Raw genomic sequence first — 26,869 nt, forward strand, 5'->3', positions numbered from 1 at the left:
CTTTTCTGTTTTTTTTTGGTTCTCGTATGGGCATCTTCGTGCTCTCAATGCGAAAATCATTATAAGTCTGAGTAGAGATGGTACATGTAGTTTTTTTAGTGGTGGTTGCGACTATTTGCGAATACGATTTTGAAAATGTTGGGGCCATCTGTGACCGGTATTTCATTCGTGCCTCGGAATAGGGGATTCTTTCCAGGGTCTTTATTTCCATTATCCTCCTTTCATCTTTCATGACGGGACAATCTCGGGAGTACGATGGATGCGTGCCCTCGCAGTTGACGCAGAAAGGCTCCGATGAACATTTCTCACCGTCATGCTTGTCCTTGCCACAGCGCGGGCAGGTGTTCCTGCCCTCACATCGCGGTGCGATGTGGCCGAATTTTTGGCATTGAAAGCAACGCATCGGGTTGGGAAAGAAAGGTCTCACAGGTACCGATTCATAGCCTAGGTAGACTTTGCTCGGGATTTTATCCAAACCGAACGTGAGGATTACCGAGGTAGTATTAATCACTTCACCGTTACGCTTCGTTGTAAGTCGTCGACAATCAATGACACCCTGGGAAGCCATCTCCTTCTTAATTTCGTCTGGTTCGACATATAGTAGGTCGTAGTGGCTGATCACACCCCTAGATGTATTTAGAGTACGGTGGATCTCGACATTGATTGGTATATCGTGCAACTTTTCTACTTTTAACAATTTTTCGGCTTGTACGTTATTGGCTGTTTCGATTAATAGGGAACCATCTCTAAGTTTCTTTACTGAGTTTGGCTCTCCTGGAATGATGGCTTGAAGTGCTTTTTTAATGAAGAAGGGAGAAACCTTTTTCAAATTTTCGCCGTCCTTGGAGCATTTCAGTGACAGAAACCGTTTTGCTCTTTCGAATAACTGTTCTCCTCCGCCCGTGTCCGGGCGGGATCTCTTTGGTGGAGGAAGAATATCAGACTCCATACTACGTTATATTTCATCCCCTGGGCTCCCCACCCACCACGGAGCCACACATTCGGGACGCCACACTGAGATTCGGTGTGGTCGCCAGGGCTACCCAAGGGACATAGGAACCTTCGAAAGGGGGTCTCTTTCGGGTTAGAACCTCCAGCGCGGGGGCCCTCCGAACCCATACGCCTTCAGCCGCCCTACGGAGACCCCCATATCTCCAGCACTAACCCGTCCTGGCGTACGCTCGGAAGGAGCCGCCAAGCTCCCCAGCCGCCAGGAGCCGATTGACCGAGCTGGGCTCTTCTCGGCCGCCCGTTTTGCGGGGAATCCAGGGCCGAAGTGGGGTGTTGAACTCCGGCCCATACCGGGTATCCGACGCCCAGCTGGGTGCCGGAGAGCTCACCCACCAGGATCCCCTTCTCCCCCACGTACGGGTCTCCACGCACGGCAAACACGTGGGTGATTCTGGACGCCAGATCTTACGGCTACTCAGAGCAGCAGAGTCACATGCTGTCTGGACACTATCCGAGCGAGCGACGGGGTTTTTTAACGAGCTTGTCTCCTCGGTGGGCTCGGGTCCGTGGGGGCGCGACTCCCCAAAGGAAGAGATAACTCTCCTCCCCCCGTGCGGGGATTTTTGTAGATGTCCTGGGAATGGATGGGCTTGGTACGGCGGAGTTCCTTATGGAAGTGAATGATCTCTTCGACAGTTTCAATGACAGCAATTAGGAGGCGAATGACGGAAAGAAACTGAAGTGTGCCGTAACTCTGGAAAGGCATCACCACCAATTTTGAAGGGAAATTTAGGAGAAGCTGGAGGTGTGGCAGTTTCAGAGGAAGAGAACACTTCACCCTCTATCCCAAAATGGGTGGCTGGCGTCCATTAGAGGTATGAGGATGCTCTGGAGGAAATTAAATGAAGAAGGCTTTCTCCATATGAACCCCCTCAATTTCAACCAGGACCCATTGGAAACATTTTTCAATGTAGTCCGGCAGAATTGTGGGGGAATCATCACCGAAATGCGGCACAATTTAAAGCTGCCTTTAAGACAGCGTTACTGAACAACTTAGTGTCAAATCATACCCCAGGGAACACAAAGGATGGGTGTACGATGCTGGACAACCTTTGTGCATTTTTTCTCAAGAGGGAGAGCATTGTGTGGTTTCTCCCCATTCTGAATCAGGAGGGCCAATGAAAGTCCTGCCTGATTCAAAAATTGTTTCTGTGATTCAGGTTGCATCTAATTACATTCGTGATTTCAAGTCAAAATTCAATTGCAATGCTTGTTGCCATCTTCTTCGTGAAGAAATGTCTGGTACTGCAAATGTATGTAGTATCTTCCTTTTTGAGGGACTGGGACAGGTTGAAGTAGGCCCATTGGAAAGAGTAATAACTTTAGTTAAGGAGGTGTTGAAGGAGGTGAGATTTTATCTGGAAAAGGAGGGCCACAAAAACCAGCTGCTGGGATCATTGAAAAATGTAATTTTTACAGTCATCCGATTTGTCAGGTGTCACCTGTGGGCTTCATGTGGAAGAATATAGATATTTTAATTGATTACATGTCCCTTTGCTGGGATAAGAAAATTCTGTGTAGACGAAAGTAAAAAAATGTAGGCAAGGTAATGGCTGATGGTTAATCATCTTTCTTATCCCAGCATGAGAAAAATAATAATTAAAATAATTTCTGAATTCTTTCACATGGAGCCCAAGGTTGGGACCAAACAAAGCAGTTGACAGTGAAAGTACATTTTTGTTGCACAATTTTTCACATTAACTCGAAGTCATTTCTCATAACGATATTGAGATACTTTTTGCCACACATGCCCTCCCTTGCAGCCTTCTGTTGTTTAGCCATAATTTACCAGACCCAATGTGGCGAGCTGCGGTACTCGGTCCCGGATAGCTCCGCCACATCACTCCCCTGGCAGCAGTTTACCCTGACTTGTCGGTTAACAAAGTACCGAACTTGGGCACCAGAGGTGCGAACGAGACACCGGACCGGAAGTGCAAGGACAGTCCGCCGTGAACCGCCATATTGTGCACTTGTTAACAGACAATCAACGCTTACTTTACGTGTATCTGCGTCACAGGCTTCAATAAGCGTGGTCCTAATTACTTCTGTGCTAATTATTGAAGTGCGTATCATTACCCCAATACCCTTCATTGGTGACCCCAGACGTGATCCGGCAACTGTTCATCGCGAGAAGCTTTCGGACCACATGTGCTCGGGACGACTTCAAAATCTCTCGCCATCCGCGTCGTGTTGTGTGCACTGCCGTAATTTGACTGTTTTTGTGTGTTTTATTTTGATATTGAACCATTGTGAAGTACTTATTTTCTCCGCTATGCCCAACGCAATGGAGCGAATGTCGATACGCGCTCCTCCATTTTGGCCGGAAGAGCCATTTGTGGTTTTCACAGTTAGAGGGACAATTTTTTCTGTGCGGAATAACCGACGACGAGTCGAAATTTTGGATCGTAGCCACCCAGTTAGAGGCTCGTCACGCGCACGAGGTGAAAGACATTATTTCCAATCCCCCCAGCGAGCAGAAGTAGGGGAGGGTGGGGCACAGTGAAACATGGGGCAGGGTGAAACAATTCAAATTTCCCTCCTCCTGACAATTCTATGAATTAGTGCTCTCTGTGTTATATTAAGGAACTAACACCACAACAGCTGCTGCAGTCTCATGGCTTGTGCTCTTCTAGTCTCCTGTTGATGGATCAAAACCTATTTTAAGGTGAGAAAAGTAAATAATTCCAAAGAATTATTTCACACTGACAAACTTTTCCTTTTCATGGGAAATCTTAACTTATCATTGTATTTACTGTTACCATTTCTTAAGTTTTGGAGACCACCAAACATATTTCTATATCTTCATTTGTTTTCATGCAGTAAGTTTATTTATTCAAGATGGCCTGGTGGGGCACACTGAAACAAGATAAATGGGGCACAGTGAAACATGTTTCACTGTGCCCCATGTCTCATTTAGGAAGAACTATTTGACTTGAAATATGCAGTGTGGATTACTATAGTAATTATTATTGTTATTCTGATGGAATTTCATTATTTTCAGAATAAAGATTCCAAAAATGAGGAATAGAATAAGAAAGAGCCATATTGGATCCTTCACAGATGGTGAAATGCGCGCTGCAGTTCATCTTGTTCTGCATGAAAACTATTCAATCAGGAAAGCAGCCAAAGAATGTAATGTCAATTATGTAACACTCAGTCGGTATGTTTATTTGTTTTTTGCATGTGAACATCTTGTAACATTGAAAGTTTTCTGAAAATTTTTTTAAATTTCAAATAAACAGTAAACGTAAACTGACATTCAAATTTTCCAAATAATAATTTTGAAAAGATTCTTTTCAGGTATGTGAGTAAGCAAAAAAAGGCTAGTGATGAAGGGACTGGTGAACATGTTCGCATGACACCAAAATATCAATCCAGATTGATTTTTACAGCTGAACAAGAAAAGTGCTTGGCTGACTATTTGATAACATGCTCAAAACTCTGTTATGGTCAGTCGACTCGTAACACTCGAGAGCTAGCTTATGAAATGGCAGTGGTGAACTCTATACAAGTGCCAAAAAACTGGCATGATGACTCTGCTGCAGGTTTAGACTGGCTACGATTGTTCTTGAAGCGAAATCCAAATTTAAGCATTCGGCAGCCTGAAAACTGTTCTCTTTCTCGTTGCACATCATTTAATGCACACACAGTGAAAACATTTTTTGACAATCTTGGTGCAGCCTTAAGACGTTCAGAATGTTTTGGTGATGGTTCCAGAATATGGAATCTAGATGAAACTGGTACCTCAACAGTCGTAAATAAGTCTGCCAAGGTGATTGCAGAAAAGGGATCCAAAGGGGTAAATAATGTAACAGCAGGTGAAAGGGGAACTCTAGTTACTACATGCTGTTTTGTGAGTGCATCCGGAAACACCATACCCCCTGCATTTGTTTTCCCAAGGGTCAAGTTCAGTGATCATATGTTGATCAATGCCCCTCCTGGCTCTCTTGGACTGACATCGAAAAGTGGTTGGATGACAGCAGAAATATTTCCTGAAGTTATTAAGCACTTCATCAAACATACAAAAACAAGTAAAGAAGACCCTACACTGCTAATAATGGATAATCACCAAAGCCATATTAGTATACAAGTAATAGATTTGGCAAAAGAGTATGGCATAATGATTGTGACTCTTCCACCTCATTGCAGTGCCAAATTACAGCCCTTGGATGTTTCCTGTTATGCTCCATTTAAGACCTATTATGCCGCAGCAGTTGATTCCTGGAACAAAAGCAATCCAGGTAAAGCTCTTTCCATCTACCATATTGCAGGATGCGTCAATTTTGCCCATCAAAAGGCTATGACTCCAGCTACTATTATTAATGGATTCAAAAAAACTGGAATATATCCATATAATAGGCACATTTTCACCGAGGCAGATTTCTTGAGTAGTTCTGTAACAGACCAGCCTTCTCCTGAAACTGAAGAGTGTGACTTATTGAGCCAAGAATTAAGAGCAACTGCAAGTACTTCCAGTTTAAACAATGGTCAAGGTGAAGATAAAAGAACTTTTCAAAGTCCTGCTCAGTTCAAGGGCTATCCTAAAGCCGCTCCAAGGAAAAATTCAACCAGGAAAAGAGAACCAGGCAAAAGTATGATCATAACAGACACACCAGAAAAAATCCGTATGATGGAAAAGAAAAATACAGCTATAGGAAAAAAAACTTCTGAGGCAACTAAATCATGCAGAAGTTTATTTAATGCCAATGTTGCCATTGATAACTGTGAGGGGCCCCATCAAAATTCAGACACCACGTCAGAGGGAGGACTTTCAAACCCCTTGGAAGGTAATGAGGATATTTTAGAAGGTTTTGGAAATAAAGTAGGTACAGTAAAAGTTGGTGATTATGTTTTGATTGAGTTTTCATCGAAGAAAAAATTCTACTATGTAGGTAGAATAATTAAAGAAGCAAGAAAACACAATGGCGCTGAAGTTACATATTTACGAAAAAGTTCCAAAGTGCCAAATTCATTTTTTTTCCCACATATTGAAGATATAGCATCTGTCAGCATGAAAGACATTAAATTAGTTTTACCACCTCCTTCTTATCGCAAAGGAACTGCAAGAATGAAAAGGTTTATTTCATTTAAAATTTCATTTGCCAATTTAGATGTTCGTTAAGCTTCTAATTATCACTGACTAAGGTGCAGTTTGTTTCATGTTTTTTAATCCATTACTGTATTCATGCATTGTGAGTTTCATTCTAGTGAAAATATTGCCAAAGGTAAAAATAAATGGTATTATAAAATCTGAAAAAATGTGTTTCACTGTGCCCCATAAGTAAAAAAGGCCCTGTTTCACTGTGCCCCACACATGGGGCACAGTGAAACAATTGACATATCACTACAAAAATTGATGTAAATCCATTGCTTTTTTAAATAATTCCATTTTTTAAAGTAGGAATAGTGAAGAAAATGACAAGCACCATTTATATATTTTCATTGTTATTTTATTTTCAAAAGCAATGTTTTTATAGGCAAAATAATAATTTTTGTTTCACTGTGCCCCACCCTCCCCTACAGCAAGTTGAAGGAGGAACTCATTTGCAGTCTACCATTTATGTAGGAAAATGGTAAACTGTGTAGGCTCGGTGTGTAACTACAGTGTACATAGTTATAACTCCAGTGTACAATCTGTGTAACTTTGTGGTAAAGTGGCCCAATCTATGTAGGTTTTGTGTGTACCTTGTGTAACAATTGGTGCTGAATTGTGTACAGTGAGTACCGATTCTACTGTGGTACATGATGTGTACATAATGTACACTATAGTACCATTTAGATTTGGGGCCTATTTGGGCTTACAGTACTTTGGTTTTTGAGGGTGAGAATCATTTTTTGAATAAAATGCACACAAGTCCTGGAAGAGTTGCCATTTAACTCACTCGCAGATATTTAACTTTTAAAGAGTATCCAAACTTGTGTGAATGCTTAGCATCTTCATATGAGCCTCTACTTTTTATAAAGGATATCACTGGAAAGAAGTATTCATTCCACGTACAATGCAATGAATCTATTCTGATTGGGAAATCAACAATTCATCATTTGAGTGCAGAGGACTTGGGAGTGCCTGAGAATATTAGGTATTGATTTCTTAGAGGAGACTGTTTATAGTTTTAGTAGAATGTTGCATAGGAGGGTGCGCCTAACAACTAAGGATTATTCTGAGGAAAATAAAAATGACGATTCCTGGGTAAAAACTCGGGATGGCAGAAGGGGATTCATAAATTAAATTTACCACTTTCTAAGTAGAGAAAGAAGTTACATATTGTTATTATGCTCCAAGAAGTGACGATTGACAGGGCTCCCATTCTTCAAACACAACTATTAATAGTAAACCACATTAAAAGAATCCTTGATAAAGGTAGTTCAATTGCCATTAAACCCTCGGATATCATTGGTCAATGTATTCACATGGAAATGGACACTGGAAACTTTATAGCTGACATTCCTTATGGTTGTTATGGAGATTAGGTTTATTATTCATTATTAGTGCTTAAAACTACACAGGTTTCTTTAATTATTCTTGAAAAAGTTTCTGATAAATGAAAGTTGATGTATCTGGTTGATAAATAGATCCTATTTACATCTATAATAACAACTCCATACTATGAATCAAGTCCCATACTCAGGTGTAGTGTTGTCTTTTTATCCTTTCAACTGAGGCAAAACTCGTTGATGACCCATTTATATAGTTACTGGCCGATGGTGAACTATAATGTTTATATGCTTTTATATAAATCACAAATATTTAAGATAATATTGTTTGGGTATGACTGGGTGATATCAACAAATGGGTATGACTGGGTGATTATCAACAATTGGGTATGTTTCAGGTAAATATATTGCTATACATTCTTACTGCATCCGTGCTAGTTTAGAGGTTGAGACGCCAAGCTGTTCGGAAGTGTTTCGGGAAAGGAACTTTGTGTTCTCGCTTACGGGGAGTACTACATACTGGTGTGCGATTTTGCTTGTACGCCAAGAGAGTTTTCTTTCAATAGTGATTTAACAATTATCTTATTGATCGGCGACAACAACTGCCTGATCAACTATGCCTGGCGGGGACGCCATGGCATCAACGACTTCAGACGACGACGGCACGCTCTCTGCTGAGAACGTGTATTCTGACGATGACATCGAATTGTTTACTGCTGCCAACGACAACGGTGCCTCTTTCTGCGAGCTTCTCCTCCCTCTATCCATGAAGTGCAAATCCCAAATAGAAAATTAATTACCATATCGGTGCCAGATAAAGTTACATATGATCCACGTTTTCGCAAACTAGCTCCCCTCCACCAATTTCTGCCGCTGTAGCAGCTGCTGTAGATTTTTAAGTGACTCAACGACCCTTTTCTTCGAAACCTAAGCTCGCATTAGAATCTGACGCTGCTGATGCTAGTGATGATGAATATCGACCTCCTTCGAGATCTTCTAAAAGGAAATGCCTTAGAAAATCACCTACATTGTCAGATTATGCTCTAGTTTCGATATCCGATCAGTTTGCTCCACTTTCGGATAGCCATGATGATTCCTCTGCCGATCCGGCGCCAGTGCCATCTACATCGTCAAACTTGAATCCAAGTTTACGCAACCAGCCATCAGCGCCATCTCAATAACAATCTCGAAATTAGCCTAGATCATCTATTCCGCCGATATTCCTGAAGGGTCCATCTAACTGGTCTATTAAATTCAAAGCAATATCCTCCTCCTCAAATATCGTATTTTCCAACCTCGTGGAAGTGCGCAAAAATAATTATGATTCTCAAACAACAAACCCTTCCTCTTATCGTCCCATTTCCCTCCTGAATACCCTCTCCAAACTATTTGAATCTGTAATCCACTCCAGACTCCAACATCACCTTTCCCTTCAAAACTGCATCAGACCAGAGCAGACTGGTTTCCGACGCCATACTTCGACCACGCACCAGATTCTTCGTCTGACGGAATCCATCATCGGAGGCTTCAAACATCGATGGATCACGCAAGTCGTATTCCTTGACTTGGAGGCAGCATTTGACAGGGTTTGGACTCTGGGTCTCGTACTGAAACTCTCCTTCCTCCCTATCCCTATCTACCTTCAGAAATTAATCCAACCTTTCACCTTTACCCGCACCTTTTATTGTAAGTCAACTTTTCATTTTCCGATACCGCAGCCATCTCCTCGGGCGTTCCTCAAGGAGCCATTCTCTCCCCCACTCTTTTCAACATTTATATAAATGATCTTCCCACCATTCCCGGCACTTCATCTTTCCTGCACGCTGATGACACCACTTCTATTGCCCAGGGTTCAAACCCTAGATCGACGGCAGAACTTCTCCAACGAAGGTTGATGAATACGAAGAATGGGCCGATTCCTGGAAACTATCAGCTAACCCACGCAAATGCGTCCACGTCACATTCTCTCGCCGCTCGAAAGCAGGAATTGGCGAACCAATATTCTACGGCAACGTTGAAATTCCTCGAGCTGGAAAAGCTACATTTCTTTGAGTAATTCTTGACCAAAGAATGCGATGGAAACAGCATATTACCTTCGCTACCGGTGAAGCAACGGCAGCTTTACTTGTACCCCTGCTCCATCAAAACTCGAAACTTTCACTGAATACTAAACTGCTTATCTACAACTCCATGATAAAGCCATTACTTACGTACGCTTCGCCAGTGTGGCTCATGGCGGCAAAAACCCTCAAAAAAGTGCAAACAACGGAAAATAAATTTGTAAGGAAGATAGCTGGGGCTCCATGGTTCCTGCGTAACAAGGATATCCGGAAGGATTTAAAAATTACCCCAATATTAACAGACCTCAAATCTAACTTAGTAACTTTTGAGAAATCTCTGGCATCGACAGAAAATAGTCTACTCATTAATCTTTGGGATTATACTCCTGTGCCTGTTGAAACGCACAAGTCCCCAAAAACTGCCCTTCTACCCAATCACTTCCCTTCCCCATAATTCTTTACTAATTGCCACACTGTGACTACCATGAGTAATTTTACCTGTAATGACGATTTAAGAAACTCACCATAGACAGCCAAATTGGCTGGGAGTGGTGACCATCATAAAAAGGAAATTTCGGCGTGGCGTGCTAGTTTAGAGAAGATTATTTTGCCCTCCCACTTGTGTTATGTCTTTATTATGTCACATTTGTTCTATTTTACCACTATTTACTTTGTTTACTCCACAACACTTTTTGAATAAGGTTGTACATCATATATCACTACACATCATGATCAACCAAAATGTTAGCTTTAGAACCTTGTCAAATGCAGCCCAATGTTACCACTTCAATATCTGTTTTCAAGGTATTATATGCTATTTCATGGAGTGGAATACTCCAATTTTCATTTCTTCACCATGTTCATTTACGTATTATGAGGGTAATATGTAATAATCAACTACTTCGAAAGATTGTATGATGAAATATGTTGCTGCGTATAGATTAAGGATATTTATGTTTTATTTAATTAGTTCTCATTTAATAAAAGAATGCATTTCAATGTATATATTTCAGTCGTTCATTTAATATCCCTTTTAAATCCTCGGTCAACGTTAATTATAATTCAAAATAATTTATCCAGGAGCTAAATTGGATTTCTAAATGTTTCGGTTCAAGTAGCAGTTGAACTTAAGCCAACAATCATTGCATTCTGATGTTTATTGGAGTAATTTTATCTTTGTAAACGTTTGAAGTTCTATTGATTTATGGTGGACTCTAATTTTGAAAATTTTCAAATTCACGCTCTCACAGATGATCACTGTATTTTCTTTTCAGCCTCATAGATGATATGCATTACTCATTTAATCTTTCACATCGATGCCTTTATTCCATTGAAGGTCTTAGAATCCATTGATGATTTGGAAATGAAAGTGTACAGCATGGGTGGTGAAGAGAGGAAGAGGAAAACAAATAATATTTGTTACACTGGTGAGCCTGCCAATGGACGAAGATGGTGGATGGATTAGTGATCCCCCTCATTTGCTCAGAACTTAAAAGGATAGGTGATAAGGTCTTTGTTGCACTGTTGCACTTAATTGAACTGTTGTATTCACCTCCTTCATCAGAACCATCTGTGGGTGTCATAACTTCCACTGCCAACATTCCTGGCATTTTGGGGAGAAGCCTGTTGACGAGGCCTCTTGCTAAGGCTACACTTGGAGCCATAGCTAAAAGTATCATCTAAGGTGCAGAATTTTTTCTTCTGTTCCACACAACGTGCAATGTTGTTTTAACCTTCCCTTGGGCACACGAGTCTCTTTTTGAGGCTCTCTTTTTTCCTTATTTCCCAACTCCTTATAGTAATATAGTAGTAATGAGTACTGACCAATGCCCCACTCCTAAAGTTTTTGCCCCTTCCCTTAAACACATTCTCTCCTGGGGCTCCATCTTCCCCTCCTTCCTTCTCCTCACAAACACACCTTCAATTTCCGGTATGACCAACATCCCTTTTCATCAAAATATCCCTATCCTTTCCATTGAATCACAACGAAAATTTCTGAATATAACCATTCATTTTCTCTCAGCCCATATTCTGCCCTCTAAAATTTGATTCCGAGGCCATTAGAAATGTCCTAGTACATTTAGCCACAACAACTTGCTGTTTGAAGTTATCCCTCTCACCATTTTCAGTCCAGATGGATTCAACGTTGATATGCACAAGGACATTTTACCCTTTTAGTCGCCTTTTACGACAAGCAGGGAAACTGCGGGAGTATTCTATCCCCCAACCCGCAGGGGAACTAGAAATCTTTAGCAACACACCAATACAAAGCTCAGTTACTGTTATCGCATAATCTTTATTACATTTCAGCAAACAAGATGAGTTTGAGGTACACACACTATAATTCTTGTAATCTCACAAGAAAGTAACTTAACATTAATTTATCTTAGGTAAAATTACATTTACCAAAGAAACAAGGGAAAGTGAAAGAATGAATACTCCAATTTTGTGTTACCTAGTTCAAATTGCTCCCCATTCCATGATTTCAAAAAATAAACAGCTTGGGTTAATGACCAAACATTTTCCAAAAACATCAACTCGGGTAACTTTCCTGCCAAATGCCGCACATAAGTGGCAAGGATTTTCTTTGCAGACAATTCTTTTGCCTCATTGTGTGAATTTTCAGACATACATGAACAAATGCAGCTTGTATGCAGCGCAGGGGGTAGGAAAGTGACCATCACGGAAACTATAAACCTAAGCAAATAGTCTTCCCTCGAGACTCACCTTAGCACAAACCCAGGCCATTCCTTGGCCGCCAACATAGACCTTTCCTCCACAACATAATCAAGTACTGCTATTAGCAGTGCTTTTTCGAAGAACATATTCATTGCTTACCTAAAAAATCAACATTTAAAAATTAATTCTCATTTTGCTCGTCACATGAGAATTTCGAACGAAATCCTATCAATACCAGTGGAGTTATAGAATGGCAACCAGCTTAACATACTCATTTGGCAAAAACTTGATTATTTCAGTTTATTGTGGCCTCACTTTTTTCTCATATATCATTTCTTTTTGAGTCCCTGTATTCTACCATATCTTACTTCAGTTACTTCAGATTTGGATTTCACATTCCTTCCAAGGCACTCCATGTGTATATCTTTATCATGCTGGTGTTTTGTTCTAATAGTATTTTTTCATAATTCCTTATATCCTTTGTTTCTCGGAAAACAAAATCTGAAGAACAATTATATCCCCATTTAGGAAGTTCTCAAATGTTTCTTAATGGTGTGGGTTCTCATCTCAGTCCAACCTAATTTCTCTTTCATTACTTGGAAAACCTATCATTAAGTCTATTTATTAAAGTTGTATTAAAACTCACAAAATCAAGACAATAACTTATTATAATTAATCTTGCTCTCTCAAATTAGAATACAAAAAATAATAAATGTGGCAGCAGATGATGATAGCTGTAGGAAATTAATACAATGAGTTTTCTTCATTGTCACCTCCATTTAAGTCATTTCGCAATAATTTACATCCCATTTCACAGGCATGACGAAGTAAGGAATTAACCCTGGGAGTAAAGAGCAATGATAATGTAACTGCTAAAAGACAATAAATGGATAGTATATAAATCAACAAAGATGAAATCTAGAGCTCTCGATGACTAAAAATATCCAAATTTCTTAACATAATATGCATTGATGTACTTCCAATCAGGATGACAGTAATCACCACTATCGAAGCTACATAGACTTTATTAAAATCAAATCCATATCAATCCATACATAAATAAATAGAATACAAACATATTATCCATAATTCAATCATACTACAAGTTAACAACAAGCCAATTAAAAAATTTTGCAAAGGCAAAAGCTCACTAGGGGGTAGGATAAGCAACAGCAATAACAAATGTATTAATTCAGAGCAGTGGAGGTGAGAACTGCCACTCCTCTCTCATAGAAGCTATGGTGATCCTGCCCAGGGGCAATATTCAAGTCAAAAGTGAACAGGAGTTCAGTGCGAGTAGAATTCAAGTAGACAGGCAGAGAGAGCTTGCTGCTTTGACGAATTTCATGACCAGTTGAAGCCCTGTTTTGAGACAAAATAGCAGAATAAAAAGTTGAAAATGTTAGAAGTATCTTGCACAGTACAGGGCCTCACATTTGGAAGCACTTAATTCAAAAAACCTTAACTCTATAATATTTAGTGCACTGAGAATCGTATAATGGGTCAAAATAAAATAAATGTGCTTAACTTAAAGCAGTAAACTTTGAATGACATGCTATTAAAAATATGAATTGTTTAACAGTCAATTATGATAATTATAGATTAGCATGTTCTACTTCTTTTACTTATTCAGTAACTACTTTTACTTCTATATATGTACTGTACTTCTCTATCTGTACTGTCATGAGAATATTAGAATTAGCCCAATGAAACATTTTGAAGGCTTTTCAAAAATTGACAGCAAGTTAAACTCATTAAAGCATCAATGTGATATTTACCGAACCCAACGCAGAAGTATAACTGGAAGTTCTGTCATGATTGTAGATGTGAGGTGAAGTTGATTGTTTCGACAATGTGCACCTTGGAGCTTCAGACCTAGAAAAAGATGGTATGATTCAACACTTCCACTATCACATGCAATCAAAATAGGGTTTCATCGACACTTATTATGCAAACATAATGCTTCTAGTGAGACGAAAATTTTCTTTACATACCTGAAAACAGTGAAACATTACACAATTTTTTAGTTTTGATTGTTTTCAGCGTTTTCGCCACATATACTATAACAGCAAAAACTTATAGGCCACCAATATTAAAAATTGCTAAGTTCATTTTTTCCATTAAATATACACTCATCAATTTAGAGATTCAACCCAAAGGTTGATTTGGATAGGTGAGGAAACAGCTCATCCCAGACTAAGCCACAAGTGTGTGTTTGTCATGTACTAGGGGTAGGAGGAGAGTTCCTCCCCAAACTTCAAGGACTTTGTTAGAGGGCACTCTAAGTATTCACTCAAGACTAGAGACCAGGACCCTATGACCAGCAGCCTAACATTCTACCCTCAAGAACACTACACTCTATATTTTTTTATTTATAACATTAAGTACATAAGTTTTTACTTAAATTAATACTTATTAAAGGAGAAAATTTACTGCACTGGTCTGAACTGTTTATAAAAATCATACTATGCCAACAAGATTTTCTAACATATTTTCTTACACTAACTAGATTTTCAGAAGTCTACTTACCACAAACAGCAAAACAACTGTCATCACCAGGAGCATCCGCACCATCAGTAATGGTAACATCTAAAAGAAGCTCCTCAAGGGGCCAACTGTTTGCTTGGGCAATGCACTGCCTAGTAGCCGTTAGGTAAGCTTCTGGATTCAAAAGGCCTCCGAGCCAAACATGGAATGTCTTAAAAAGAAAGGTAACATGGTTATTGCCTCTATAAAAATCATGTCACATTAAGTAAAATGGTATAATTTCAAGGACTCTTACTTTCAACTCCTTTGCCCCACCCTGAGACACCAAGCGAGACACTTCTTGTAACTGTCTGATACGTTGGCTGAAGTCCGTAACCCACTGAATCACAGTGCACCCTCTTGGCACAGTATAGCACCTCCATGATGGTGGGAGAATTCCTTTCACCAAATCACTAAGCATTGCACGATGATAGTTGGTCTGCTTCTTCTCACCCTAAATCACAAATATATGGATAAGTTAAAACACCCTGACTAAACTCAAGAGTGAATACTCGAACCATTCAATAACTTTTTTGGACTTGAGAGCATATTTTTACGAATGGATGACTTCAATGAATCCATCTAGCAAAATAAAGTAAATCGCCATGCATTCCATTGACTTAACGATAAAAAGGACTGAGAATACTTCACTATGATGTCACTTCATGACAAGTCAGTCTATGCTAAGTTTCAGTATTCTGATGAGGACCTACTTATATTGAAATTTCTTTACTAAAAAATAACAGAATGCATTTTCAATATGAACAAAAGCCAAGCCATACTCATAATCAAGCATAGTACTAAAGCTTGAGCAGAAAACATACCTGGCAGATCATTGCAACATCTTCCAGATCATGAATAACATCCTGCAGTAATTTGGCTCCTGAGTTGACTTCTCTTTCAAAGTACCTGTAGAGGGGATCTTTGATGTTCTCAACTGTTCTTCTAAGAGTCTGCAAAAGAATGTTTCAAAGTTATATTCATCAGACATCTCAGAATTCTTATTTCCGATCCCTTTCCCATGTGAGGTATTTAGACCAATAGCTTTGCTTTACCTTTCCACAACTAAGGACTTAAACTACAGGGTGGGGCAGCATAACTTTTTTGTAATGCGCCGCATTAGGTCGGAAGGTGTCGTAGCGGAGCGCATGTGGTCTCGTTCGACAGACTGTGCCATAAAGTTTTGCCGAGGCACAGTTCAGTCACCATCATGTGTTGGAATAGTGAGGAGCGTGTGTTTGCCATTGAGGCCTACTTTTCAAACGGATGCTCTGTGATCCCGACCCAGCACGCCTTTCGGAATCGTTTTAATTTAGCCCCGTTGGCCCCTGTTCCGGACTGGAAATCAATTGTTACGTGGGTTGCTACGTTCAGACAAACTGCAAGTGCAACAAAACAAAGAACTGGAGTCCCTCGGCCCATTAGATCACCTGAGAACATTGAGGCAGTTGGAGCTTCAATGTAGCGATTACCACGGCGTTCTGCACACAAACATGCATCTGCCCTTGGACTTTCCAATCATTCTCTGAGGAGAATTCTCCATGAAGACCTAAATGTTCATCCATGCAAGATGGCAATTGCACAGAAACTGTCAGAACGTGACTACGATTTTCAAAGGAATGCATGTGAGGTTCTTCTGGATGTCATTCCTGAGGATGCTATTGTTTTTTTAGTGATAAAGTACATTTCCACCAGTGGGGATCCGTGAACAAACAAAGCATGCACTACTGGGCTGACACCATTCGTCAAGAATTGCATGAAAGGCCTTTGCATTCACCTTAAGTCACAGTGTAGTGTGCAATTTCCTCAGCTGCAATTATTGGTCCCTGGTTCTTTTGAGGAAAATGAAATCACAGTGTCAGTGAATTCGGGTTGGTATGTAAACATGTTACAGGAATCCTTTTTCCCACGGCTAAATGAGTTGGACTTGGGGGGCAACTTGGTTCCAACAAGATGGCGCAACGGCACACACTGCAAGAGCATCGATGGCTGTTTAGAGGGAACAGTTCCCAGAACGCCATATCTCAATCAGGGGCAATTTCCAGTGGCCAGCCCAATCTTCCTATTTGTCCCTTTGTAATTTTTTCTATGAGGTTCTCTGAAATCCCGTGTTTATGTGAACCGTCCAAGGACCCTACCAGATTTAAAGAACAACAACCAGGAAGAAATTGCACACATAATGCCTGCTATGCTTTAAAATGTCATGATAAACACCAGAAACCGGTATACTCAATGTATCGAGAATGGAGGACGTCATCTACATGATTTGATCTTCAAGACTAATTAAAACAAAACTTTAGGTAAGCACCTACATTGTAAAAACCAAATAAAATTTTTTTTATTCATACAATGCATTTTATTAAGTTTAAAAAAAAGGAAGTTATGCTGCCCCACCCTGTCCTTGAAAAATATTTTGAGTAAAAATTTAGAGTTTTGATGCAGAACCAAAATACAAACTAACTATACCCTTCACTCAGACTACGCATTTAAAGGAATAGTCATGAAAGGTTATTACAACCTGAAATCGAAGGATTATGGACTGTGTACTTAATGAAACTGTAATACAGAGCAGTTCCATAGAAAATTATTACATTTTTTATAAAGTTGCAGTTAGACATTGTTACATTCAAACAGTGAGGAGCACCATGAGCGGAAAAATTTTTAAATATCAACCTGAGGCACAAAAATAACAACAATAGCTATAGCTAGCTATACAGATATTATGGACTGCTTACACTTAGCAGGTAGCTACATGGTTGTATTTAAGCCTTCCAACAATGTTGGCTCACAAAAAAGTACATTAAGAATAAACAAACTGAATAAATAGGACCTTTGAACTTGCCAGCCTCAGTGGCAGCAACTTTGAGCCAGTGCCTGCCGAGCCAATGATTGATGTTCAAGTCCCACTTGATTGAGTAACCCATGTGAGACATGGGTGTCATTGCGGTTGTACCTCATTCAATCATTTGATAACCCAATGTTTAAGGCTCAAATGGGCTGTTTTGAGGACTACTGGAAATAAATAATGAACAAAGATTCTATACCTGCAAGGAGCGAGGAAGGAGCTGTAGCCAGGTGGTAGCTGAATTGTGCAGTGTCCTCATCCAGGATGGACGCCCATCGATTTGAGCAGGCACTTGATCACCACCCTCTCCTTCTGCGCCAAGGCTAGAAAGACCACCACTGTATGCCAGTTCCTCATCATCCTCTAGCTGCTGCATCTTTAGCAACTTACTCACCAAATCAGTGCCTAGAAAACAGACAAAATTTGTCATATGAACCAAACAGTGCCCAAATACATCATCAAAAACACTATAGAGAAGTAGAGAGAGAGATGTGACTTCACCATGAAAGGTAACCCTAAAAAAATACTAGAATGGATGATTACAAGAAAATATTCTCCCGTTGAGAGTGCAAAATCAAAACTCATATCTTCAATACGTCACAAGAATGGAAGGCAAGTTTTCAAAACTATTAACAGTTTCAGCAAGATATTTTGCTAATATATGAATAAAACTTACTTATCAATAGAGGATCAAAGGAACAATACACCATCATGCTCTGAAACAACATAGCCCCAAGGAAAAGAAAAGCCAAACCAAGAAGTACTATCTACCACGCTCATTCCAACGTACGACACAAATCTTACAAATTAAAATTTGTAAAATGGTTCGAATGCATGCTTCTTGAATAAAATACTATGATTTATATCAGAGGAATGCCTACCTTGAGTAGTAAGGAGGACTTTCTCAGCATTGTTAGGCAGCCCTAACCATGATGGAGTTTGACGATCAGCAAGTGACTCAATCCAGTGAAGGAAGTGATCTCGTCTCATGCCATCAGGCATAGTGATGTGTCTTCCACCACCACCAGCTCCACTAGACACCCCACTGCCTCCATCTACATTTGCCACAAGGGCAAAATCTGCTTCGAATGATCTCGGGGTGAACAATTTTGAGAGGAAAGAGCTCAAGAGCCTTTGATCAAAGTCATTATCAATCTTGCCTCCGTAAATGCACTGAGAAAGGAGGGTGACCAAGGCATCCCATGGTACCTTCTCAGGGGGTAAGTTGGTGCGACCCTGACAAAACAAAGCGTATTATTTTAGACATAAGCTCAGGGAAAACATGCATTAAAACCTTTAACTTATCTCTAAATCTGTCTGAAGGCATAGAGCCCATGAACAGAAACCCTTATTTGATCTGGACAAATGGCATAGAGCCCATGGACAGAAACCCTTATTTGGCCTGGACAAATCCATTTCCATAAGAAGCTACCTTTCATGAAGGTTTCATTGAATTTGGAAAAAGCCCTTCCTACCTCTTTTCATTTCATTCAGGATCTCATATTCCCTGGTGAAATTTCATTCTCTTCCATGATTCAACCTAGAGAGGGTATCTCTTTCAAATGGCATTGGCAGAACGTTCATTCTTATCCAAGCATCTCCTTATAACTCATTGAAGAAAGAGGTTTGTTTTCCTCTCCATGTTTCCGATCCCTACAGCACCTTTCCCTCCACTTAAGGCCATTTTGCACATGAAGTGGCAACGAGCTTCTTAACAGAATACCCAAAAAAAACAAGGCTAATTATATGCACTCTTATAGGAAGGTGGCCACCTGAAATCATTGTACGAAAAATCCACAGGGAAAAAGTCATTCGCCTTGACCGGGATTCAAACCTAGATCCCCTGATTTCCGGTCGTGTGCTTTAGCCAGTTAAGCTACTGAAGCATTATTCTCCCCTGTGGAAAATTGAGGACCATACCGGACAGGGTTGTATGGCAGTTCATACCACCCTGTCCGGTAGTGTCCTCAAATTTCCACAGGGGAGGAAGACCCCTCAGTAGCTTTATTGGCTAAAGCACTTGGCCAGAAATCGGGGGGGATCCAGGTTCAAATCCCAGTCAAAGCGAATGATTTTTTTTTTCCAGTGGATTTTTCACACAATTTGTGAATTGCGGATAACAACCGTAAAAGATTCACCGTGGCTAATCCCGGTATACTTAAATCACCTGAAATCATGTTTCATCCTCATTCGCTCTCTCCAAAATAATTTGATCTCATAGTAAGAAGAGATAAAATCTACTGAAGGTAAATACAACACTGATTTTCAATCCATTATCATGTACAGTGGAACTTGGTTAGTACGTTTCTGAAGGGACCACGAAAAATGAACGTACTAACCAGGAAAACGTACTAACGAGGAAAGTAAATAATAGCAGTCCGGGTTATTGCAATCTGTGGAAAAGTCGTCATAATTACAATTACTATCGGTAGTTCTCATAGGATCGCCTACCTGAACTCTTTTCACATTTAAAATCAAGAAAATGAGCGCTACCATGAAAAACAAACCCTTTTCTGAATAAAAATCGCAATTTTTCATGGACATCCCGGAGACGATTTCATGATTACCGCGTCTATCTCCCGTGATTTATATATATTTACAGAACGAGGACGAGTGAAGCTCAGACAAGCGAAGACAAGTCATTTTTCTTTCTCACAGTGTACTCGGAGAATATAACAACAACCCGGAGTAAGTCAACTGGTTTTTTAAACATCATAAAAATTGGGCAAAATTATATTGACTTTCAAATTACGGCAACAGCCGTAGACATTCGCTTCTGGAATTATACCATTTCGATTGTAAAATCGATCGATATATCGACTGATGACACGCAAGATTATTAGATTACGACGTAATTACAAGAAAATTTTATATTAAACAGTTGAAATTTACATTCAAAATTTGTCTAATGTCGTCTGCTTTCGTTCCGAGATCAAGTATTTTTAAGCTAAGCTTCGCGTGGAGATCCAGAGAATCGTCTGCTCCTGCAACAGTAGTCAAGTAAATACGTACGACGTCGAGTTTATGGAGAAGTACTGCTTTAGATAATGTGGGAATTGTCTAATACCGTTAAGACTCATTTCTTCATCATGATAACTCGTGCAATAGCAACAAATTCCCACTCGAACTTCGTGCGCAGCAGTGGGCACTCCCAAGCGCTCCAAAGGCAACAGAAGGTGAGGAGCTCTGGGTGGGGAAAATTGGGGCTTCTTATTGGCTGTAGTCTTTCATAGTCAGACATTCCCGAAAAATGGCCGCATTTTATTATTCAGCACGTCACAAGAATTCAGAAATGCATTTGGATAAATTACGGTAGAAGAAAGAGATGTGTAATGAATGGAAGAATGTGAATGGCTAATAATAATAAATTAAATCATGAATTCAGACGTTTGCGACCCTTAAGAAGACACTAGAGAACGAATTGCGGGTTGCGTCACGGCAAGCAATTGAGCGTACTAACCAGGAAAGCGCAATTTTTTCAAACGTACTAACCAAATTCTTTTACCTGTATTTTGTTCGGATGGTACCGGGACCGAGGGAAATCGCCGTACTAAGGAGGAAAACGTACTAAGGAGGAACGTACTAACCAAGTTCCACTGTATTCCATTTTACTGTCATTTCAGTCAAAAAATTAATAGTTTTCCAACGCTCGTAGTAGGATGGTCAACCCAACTACCACACCCATATGCAAGCATTATTCATTATTCATGACAAGTATTTCATTATTCTTGCATTCCCAATAAAACTAGATACAATACCCTACATGTAAATGGTATTAACACCTCAAAGTAAGGTATTAATGACAGCTTTGTAATTAATTCAAGCTGAAAAAACTTAGTCAACACTTATTGATTACACTGATTACAAAATCAATCTTCCTGTAAACTTAAACTTAATTAACAGTATAGCTATATTAAACTTTTCATAGCATGTTGAGCCTTCGAATTTCTATAAAAGTTATCTCAAGAGTTAGAGAAGAGGTGTACCATTGCTGTGGCATCAATCCATGTATCCAATGTATCACAGGCAACACGTAGATCAGATTCATTGAATTCATAAAATTTAGCCCACCCGAGGGATGTGTAACGCAATCGCTCCTGCACGATCGCATGGAACCACGCGAGGAGGAAGTAAAGGCGGGCTCTTTCACTGGGTGGTCTCATCATTCGTGAAGCAGGAACCTGCAACATAAAGTATCAACCATGCACTTCATTAAAACTTAACCTTCAAAACTATCAACTTATCAACAACGAATTAATGATTAAACCAATTCTAGCACTACCTAAGTATGGAAATTGGCAAATTGAATTTATTCCAACCCGCTTCCACTAAAATCCTCTAGATTGTGGGCTTTCAAAGTGTTGTTACAAAAAAAAACAGGTATTGAAAGTGATAACATGATGAACAATAACTTAAATGAAGGATAAATTCTGTACAACTGTCCATCAGATTAAGCAAAAATCAAATAAATTCATTAGAGGTGTCAGAAAATAATATGATGAATTTCATCATTTGGACAGAAGTTTTCTACATCTTCATACTACCCAGCAAGCCAACTCAACAGGCATGTAATGGGGGTGTTAGGACACTAGCCATTTACACACAAAAAGGAAATGCTCTAACGAAATTACACCTAGCATTTATTTAAGCCTTTTAATGTGCAGGGGAAAAACAAATTCCTATACCTATCCATTTGGTAAAATCTCTCTCTTAATTTATCGTTTCTGGTTTAGTTTTGTCTGCCTTAGAAACCATTTCAGTTTCTATGAAAATGACCAGAAGGGCTCTAATACACTGAGATATCTAAATTGTTTGCCCCTTTTAATGAATCATAATCCAATAAAAAGGTAAGAACAGGAAAGAACTAACTTGTACATTCCTAACCATATAACTACTTACACTTTATAAAAACCAGCTGCATTTAAGCTAGATTCATCTCAATCAATTAAACATCATAATCCCATCAATCCAATGTTAGCACATTTGACGGCATTTATCTTTAATTTGCTCAGTAATCATTCACAGTTAATATCTAATGAAGAACTAAATACTAGAGATGGGTCGAATAGCAGATTTCTGGAATTCGAATATCGAATTCGAATATTAAATCATTGCTCGAATATTCGAATACCTCGAATTTCGAATACCTCGAATACTAAATGAATGCTGGTATGTTTGACTCGGTTGCCTATGCAGCAGGCAACACAAGATTTTGGGGAGTAATTTCGATTTCCTTTAAATGATTCGAACAGGAATTTAGCTGATTAATGAATATTTTAATTTTATGGAAACAATTGGGCATATAATTAATTCAACTAACATCGCTTTACCCCCACTCCTGCTGCCAAGTGCTAGCTGACAATCTGAGGCATTTTGCAAAATACAAGCTCTTTTCCACCGGATTTTCTTCAATTATTTTCAGTCCATCTTTGGGAGTTCTCACGAGATAAGAAGATGAATTGGAATTGCTATTAGGGAGAAACCAAATATTCTGAGAAAATATCCCTTTGTCTGGGACTATAACAATAAAGATTTATAGCACCACTCATAAATTGTAACTTGATATGTATATGTTTTCAGAAAAAAATACCGCATCAATTTCCGAGAAGCTCTGCTGCTCATATCGAGATTTGCCGTATTTTGACATTTATTTTTTGCGTAAAATGCTAAAATTAACTCAGAAATACGTCGTGTTTGGTCTTATTCTTTTTGAAATTACGCGCACATTACTAATATTTCAATTCAATAAAGGTGTAACATCAATTGACGAAAGTCATTCTTAGACACCGTTTGTGCTAATAGATGACTCATGCAGCCGTTGACCTCCACAGAAATGGGGAACTTCGAAGCTGGTAGAAAAAAAAGGTCAGTGGGGGAGAAAAGGGAGGGCCCGAAACACGTTTCTATTGTTCTCGAGTAACTTGGTATTTTTTCGAAGCTAAGGTCTTCGTAATATGATCCCTGCGCAAGCTGTGACCTTTTTTTTTCGAAGAAGAGGAAAGCCTCAGAGGGGGGGCTAGTGCTGAATGGAGAGGGATACCTGATCTTGGGAAATGCGCTAATGTAAGTATCCCACGGTACTCACACAGCTGTTGACCTCCATAAATGGGGAACTTCGAAGCAGGTAGTCAGAAAAAGGTCAGTGGGTGAGAAATGGGGGGAGGGCGTGAAACACGTTTTTGTTGTTCTCGTAACTCGATATTTTTTTTTCGAAGCAGGGGTCTTCGTAATGCGATCCCTGCGCGAGCTGGGACCTTTTGTTAGATTTCGGAAAAGAGGAAAGCGTCAAAGTGGTTGAGGCAAGTGCTGAATGGAGGGGGATAGCGGATCGTGGGAAATGCCCTAAGGTTGCTATCCCACGGCACTGAGGTTCTCCTGGTGGGGGGAATCGGGGATTTTCGGATTTTTTCACCCGACCATTTTCGGTTCCCCTCGTCGAACTCTTTTCGCCGCTAAAATCCACGAATTTGATGTAATTCGTCAACTTGGGTAAAACGGCGCTGCGAGCACTAAATGACTACAGTTCTCTACATTTTTCCAAATCAACTACCAACGACGTGAGTGCGGCAGTGTATGACGCGAAATTCAAAGTATTCGAGGTATTCGAGGCGGCACTTTTCGCATAACTATTCGAAACCTCGAATATCGAATACTTTCTAATATTCGAGGTATTCGAGTATTCGCGGATACTATTCGCACATCTCTACTAAATACCTATGCCACTGTAATTAGGCAAAGATATTTTCATAAGAGAATAAAATTAAAGTACTTCATAAATTAAGAAAAAGCAATTTATCAAATCCAATGCAAGAGGATAGAGTAATATGTTCAACATACCGTACTGAAAGTACGCAGCAGATTTGCCCTAATTCCCGGAGGTGGTTCAAAAACGAAAATACGACCTGCTCTAAGCAGATTTACAGGTACTTTCGGATTGATCTCCATTGTCAGGAAGAGTCTGAAACCAGCATGGGGTTGCAGACTGTGCAGTTTCTTCTCCAATTGCACTAACCATTGTGGGGCCAAATGAACATTCTTCAACAGTACCCATCTAAAAAAAAATTAAATAAGAAGACTTGTGCAATCACAAACAGTAATCACAGTGGCGATTACAATGATCAAAGTAGTGAATAGTAAAAAATGTCCATCAGATTAAGTTAGAATCACATAAATTCATTAGAGGTGTCAGAAAATAATGTGAATATCATCATCTAGACAGAAGAATGTATTTGTTGATGAGCTAAAACCAAGCATGCACTCTTGTATAGCAGTTCAAAATGAAATTTTATAGGCACTGAAAAATGACTGTTAGGACATTAAAATTACATGCATAGTCTGGAAGTTGGAGGCCCGCAGCCTAATGCCTGAGCAGGAAAAAAAAACATTCTTCCATTTCATTTTTTTCTGTGAGGAAAAAATGTTTAAGTTTTACAGAATTATCCTCAGCATTGTTTCCAGTCAGTTGCCTCTGCTACGTGTCAACCTACCACCACCAATGGCACAGCCAAAGGGGTGGTTTTCCAGGTTACAACCCCCTCCCAATTGAGACTTACCGTATATCTCCGAATATAGTCCCCCCTTTTTTTCCAAAAATGGCCGCGGAAAAGTAAGGGGGGGGACTATAATCGAGTGTAATCCAATTTAGCATACTAAAGGTGACCATAAAGTAATAAATAACGGCATAATGGCTAATGTTCTCGTAGTCTTTCTATTTGAGTATATTTATGAGGATTATAATCGGAGATATTAGTAAATACTGCCACGTTTTACCGGAAATTAAGACAATTTTTACCACAAATGTTGTACAGATACGATTATTCCGATTCAAATAGCATATCGAATATGCGTTTTCACGGAATCCATCGGGTAGCCGCTAATTTTTCTTGGAAAAGTATTGTTAGAATAATTCAATCGACACTGATCACTTAATGACGCAAAACAGTAAATAATTAAAATGAAAACTAAACACACACTATCATTACATTAATCGAACACTAGAATTGAATCAATAGTATATGTACCCGTCGCTCATTTAATAACTACACGATTTAAATAATTGCGAAAAATAAACAGATAAAGTGAACCTTTCGTGACGATTTAGCATTTCATTGCGTCCGTAGCTACTATACGTCCGTGCGGTTCGTGTTTACAACCACTGCCGCTTTCACAGAACAAGAATGCGCAATAGGTGATGCATTTGTTTCTGAAAAGGCGCAATAATCGACGACTTTAAACCAGAAGCGCCGGCATTACTGCATTTGATCGAAATACAGCGACTCAGCATCGAAAGTGTAATCAATTTATTGAGGAATATCTTCAATTCGTCAGGGTAAATAGGATCGATAAATTACGTCGCATAACGTTTCGCAATTATTTCCGCGATATTTTCTTTATTAAAAATAATTTTACGTTCAACAGTGAGGTGATGGATCAAGTAGAAAGATGAGGATCAATCCTGCCGCAGATTAGAGGCCTTCAAAGACGGAGTTTCGATGCCAATTTAAAAATAGCCGTTGCAGAATACGCCGTAAATCATAGTATTTACAGCGCTAGCAAAGCGCTAATACATCGCGGAAGTCATTTCGGGAGTCTCGATGCGGCAGATTCAAAGAATTAGAGGAAAATATCGTCGAATTTGTGCGCAAATGCAGAGCAGAAGCTCTTTGTGTAACTTATGCAATGATTCGCGACGAGGCATTGAAAATTGATATAATTTTTTTTCAGTTTTAATGTTTGTTGGAAAAAGTTTATTTCTTAATTTTATTACTTTGATATTTGTAAGTCCTGTAGTTTAATTGTTTTGCTTAGCAGGCATTTGATAGCAATATTTTTATAATATTTATAATTTATTTAACACAATTTTATTTAGATTTCCTAAATTCTTCAGGTCACTTGGATTTGTGATGACTTGATGGGTGTGTTACACTGGATCTAAGGAAGTTTCAGGGCCAAATGCAATACTGTTTATGGGCTTTAAGTTAAAGCTTATATATTGACATTGTCTGTAGTCATTTGGAAATCAAAAATATTAATAATTTGTGAAGGTTTAAAAAATACAATAGCCTTGGATACTTAAAAAAATTTCTCATTTCTTCATTACATCTGGTTAAGGAACTATAAATTACTGATACATGCAATGGATCACAACATGTTTTAGGTATAGTTATTTTGTTGTGATGGAAAATATGTGAACAGATTTGTTCTTAATCTTCAAAGAAAATAATAGTTTTTATCGAATCTAGAATCTTAACTTGCTAACCACAGAAAAATTGCCTTCCTTTACATTTTAAAATTTTTCCCAAAACTGAGGTCT

At 39.3% G+C, this 26,869-nt stretch overlaps 2 protein-coding genes and 1 non-coding gene across 8 annotated transcripts in view; 1 reads left to right on the top strand and 2 right to left on the bottom strand.

Moving 5' to 3' along the window:
• Positions 1–3,488: 3,488 nt before the first annotated feature.
• LOC124153889 lies at positions 3,489–6,252 on the top strand. 2 transcript variants are annotated; one of them, XM_046527270.1, is made up of 3 exons: positions 3,489–3,676; positions 4,013–4,171; positions 4,312–6,252. In XM_046527270.1, exons 2-3 carry the CDS (start codon positions 4,029–4,031, stop codon positions 6,131–6,133), a joined length of 1,965 nt encoding a protein of 654 aa, XP_046383226.1. In that variant the 5' UTR covers positions 3,489–3,676; positions 4,013–4,028; the 3' UTR covers positions 6,134–6,252. The 2 variants fall into 2 exon arrangements, with proteins under 2 accessions (XP_046383226.1, XP_046383227.1); XM_046527271.1 differs by lacking the exon at positions 3,489–3,676 and having other exon boundaries at positions 4,081–4,171; positions 4,301–6,252.
• A 6,942-nt stretch (positions 6,253–13,194) lies between these two features.
• LOC124153890 (dynein heavy chain, cytoplasmic) overlaps positions 13,195–26,869 on the bottom strand; it is a 116,953-nt gene continuing 103,278 nt past the window's right edge. For all 5 annotated transcript variants that reach the window (XM_046527276.1, XM_046527275.1, XM_046527274.1 and 2 more), the window contains 9 exons: positions 24,394–24,607; positions 21,543–21,737; positions 18,438–18,792; positions 17,756–17,961; positions 15,536–15,664; positions 14,968–15,165; positions 14,715–14,883; positions 13,964–14,060; positions 13,195–13,547 (listed from right to left, as the gene is read on the bottom strand). In XM_046527276.1, the coding sequence (XP_046383232.1) occupies positions 13,373–13,547; positions 13,964–14,060; positions 14,715–14,883; positions 14,968–15,165; positions 15,536–15,664; positions 17,756–17,961; positions 18,438–18,792; positions 21,543–21,737; positions 24,394–24,607 (1,738 nt within the window). In that variant the 3' untranslated portion in view covers positions 13,195–13,372. The remainder of the gene's footprint in view (positions 13,548–13,963; positions 14,061–14,714; positions 14,884–14,967; positions 15,166–15,535; positions 15,665–17,755; positions 17,962–18,437; positions 18,793–21,542; positions 21,738–24,393; positions 24,608–26,869) is intronic.
• On the bottom strand, positions 24,700–24,773 carry LOC124154784. The gene has a single exon (XR_006864035.1). It is a non-coding gene; the product is annotated as a small nucleolar RNA Me28S-Gm3255 (small nucleolar RNA).

The sequence above is a fragment of the Ischnura elegans genome, chromosome 2, assembly GCF_921293095.1.
Source record: "Ischnura elegans chromosome 2, ioIscEleg1.1, whole genome shotgun sequence".
Lineage (NCBI taxonomy): Eukaryota > Metazoa > Arthropoda > Insecta > Odonata > Coenagrionidae > Ischnura > Ischnura elegans.

Excerpts from the sequence above, each read along its gene's own strand:
- LOC124153889 (XM_046527270.1), top strand. The coding sequence starts at position 4,029 with ATGAGGAATAGAATAAGAAAGAGCCATATTGGATCCTTCACAGATGGT. Across the intron at positions 4,172-4,311 it reads AATTATGTAACACTCAGTCG|GTATGTGAGTAAGCAAAAAA; the intron begins GTATGTTTATTT and ends GATTCTTTTCAG.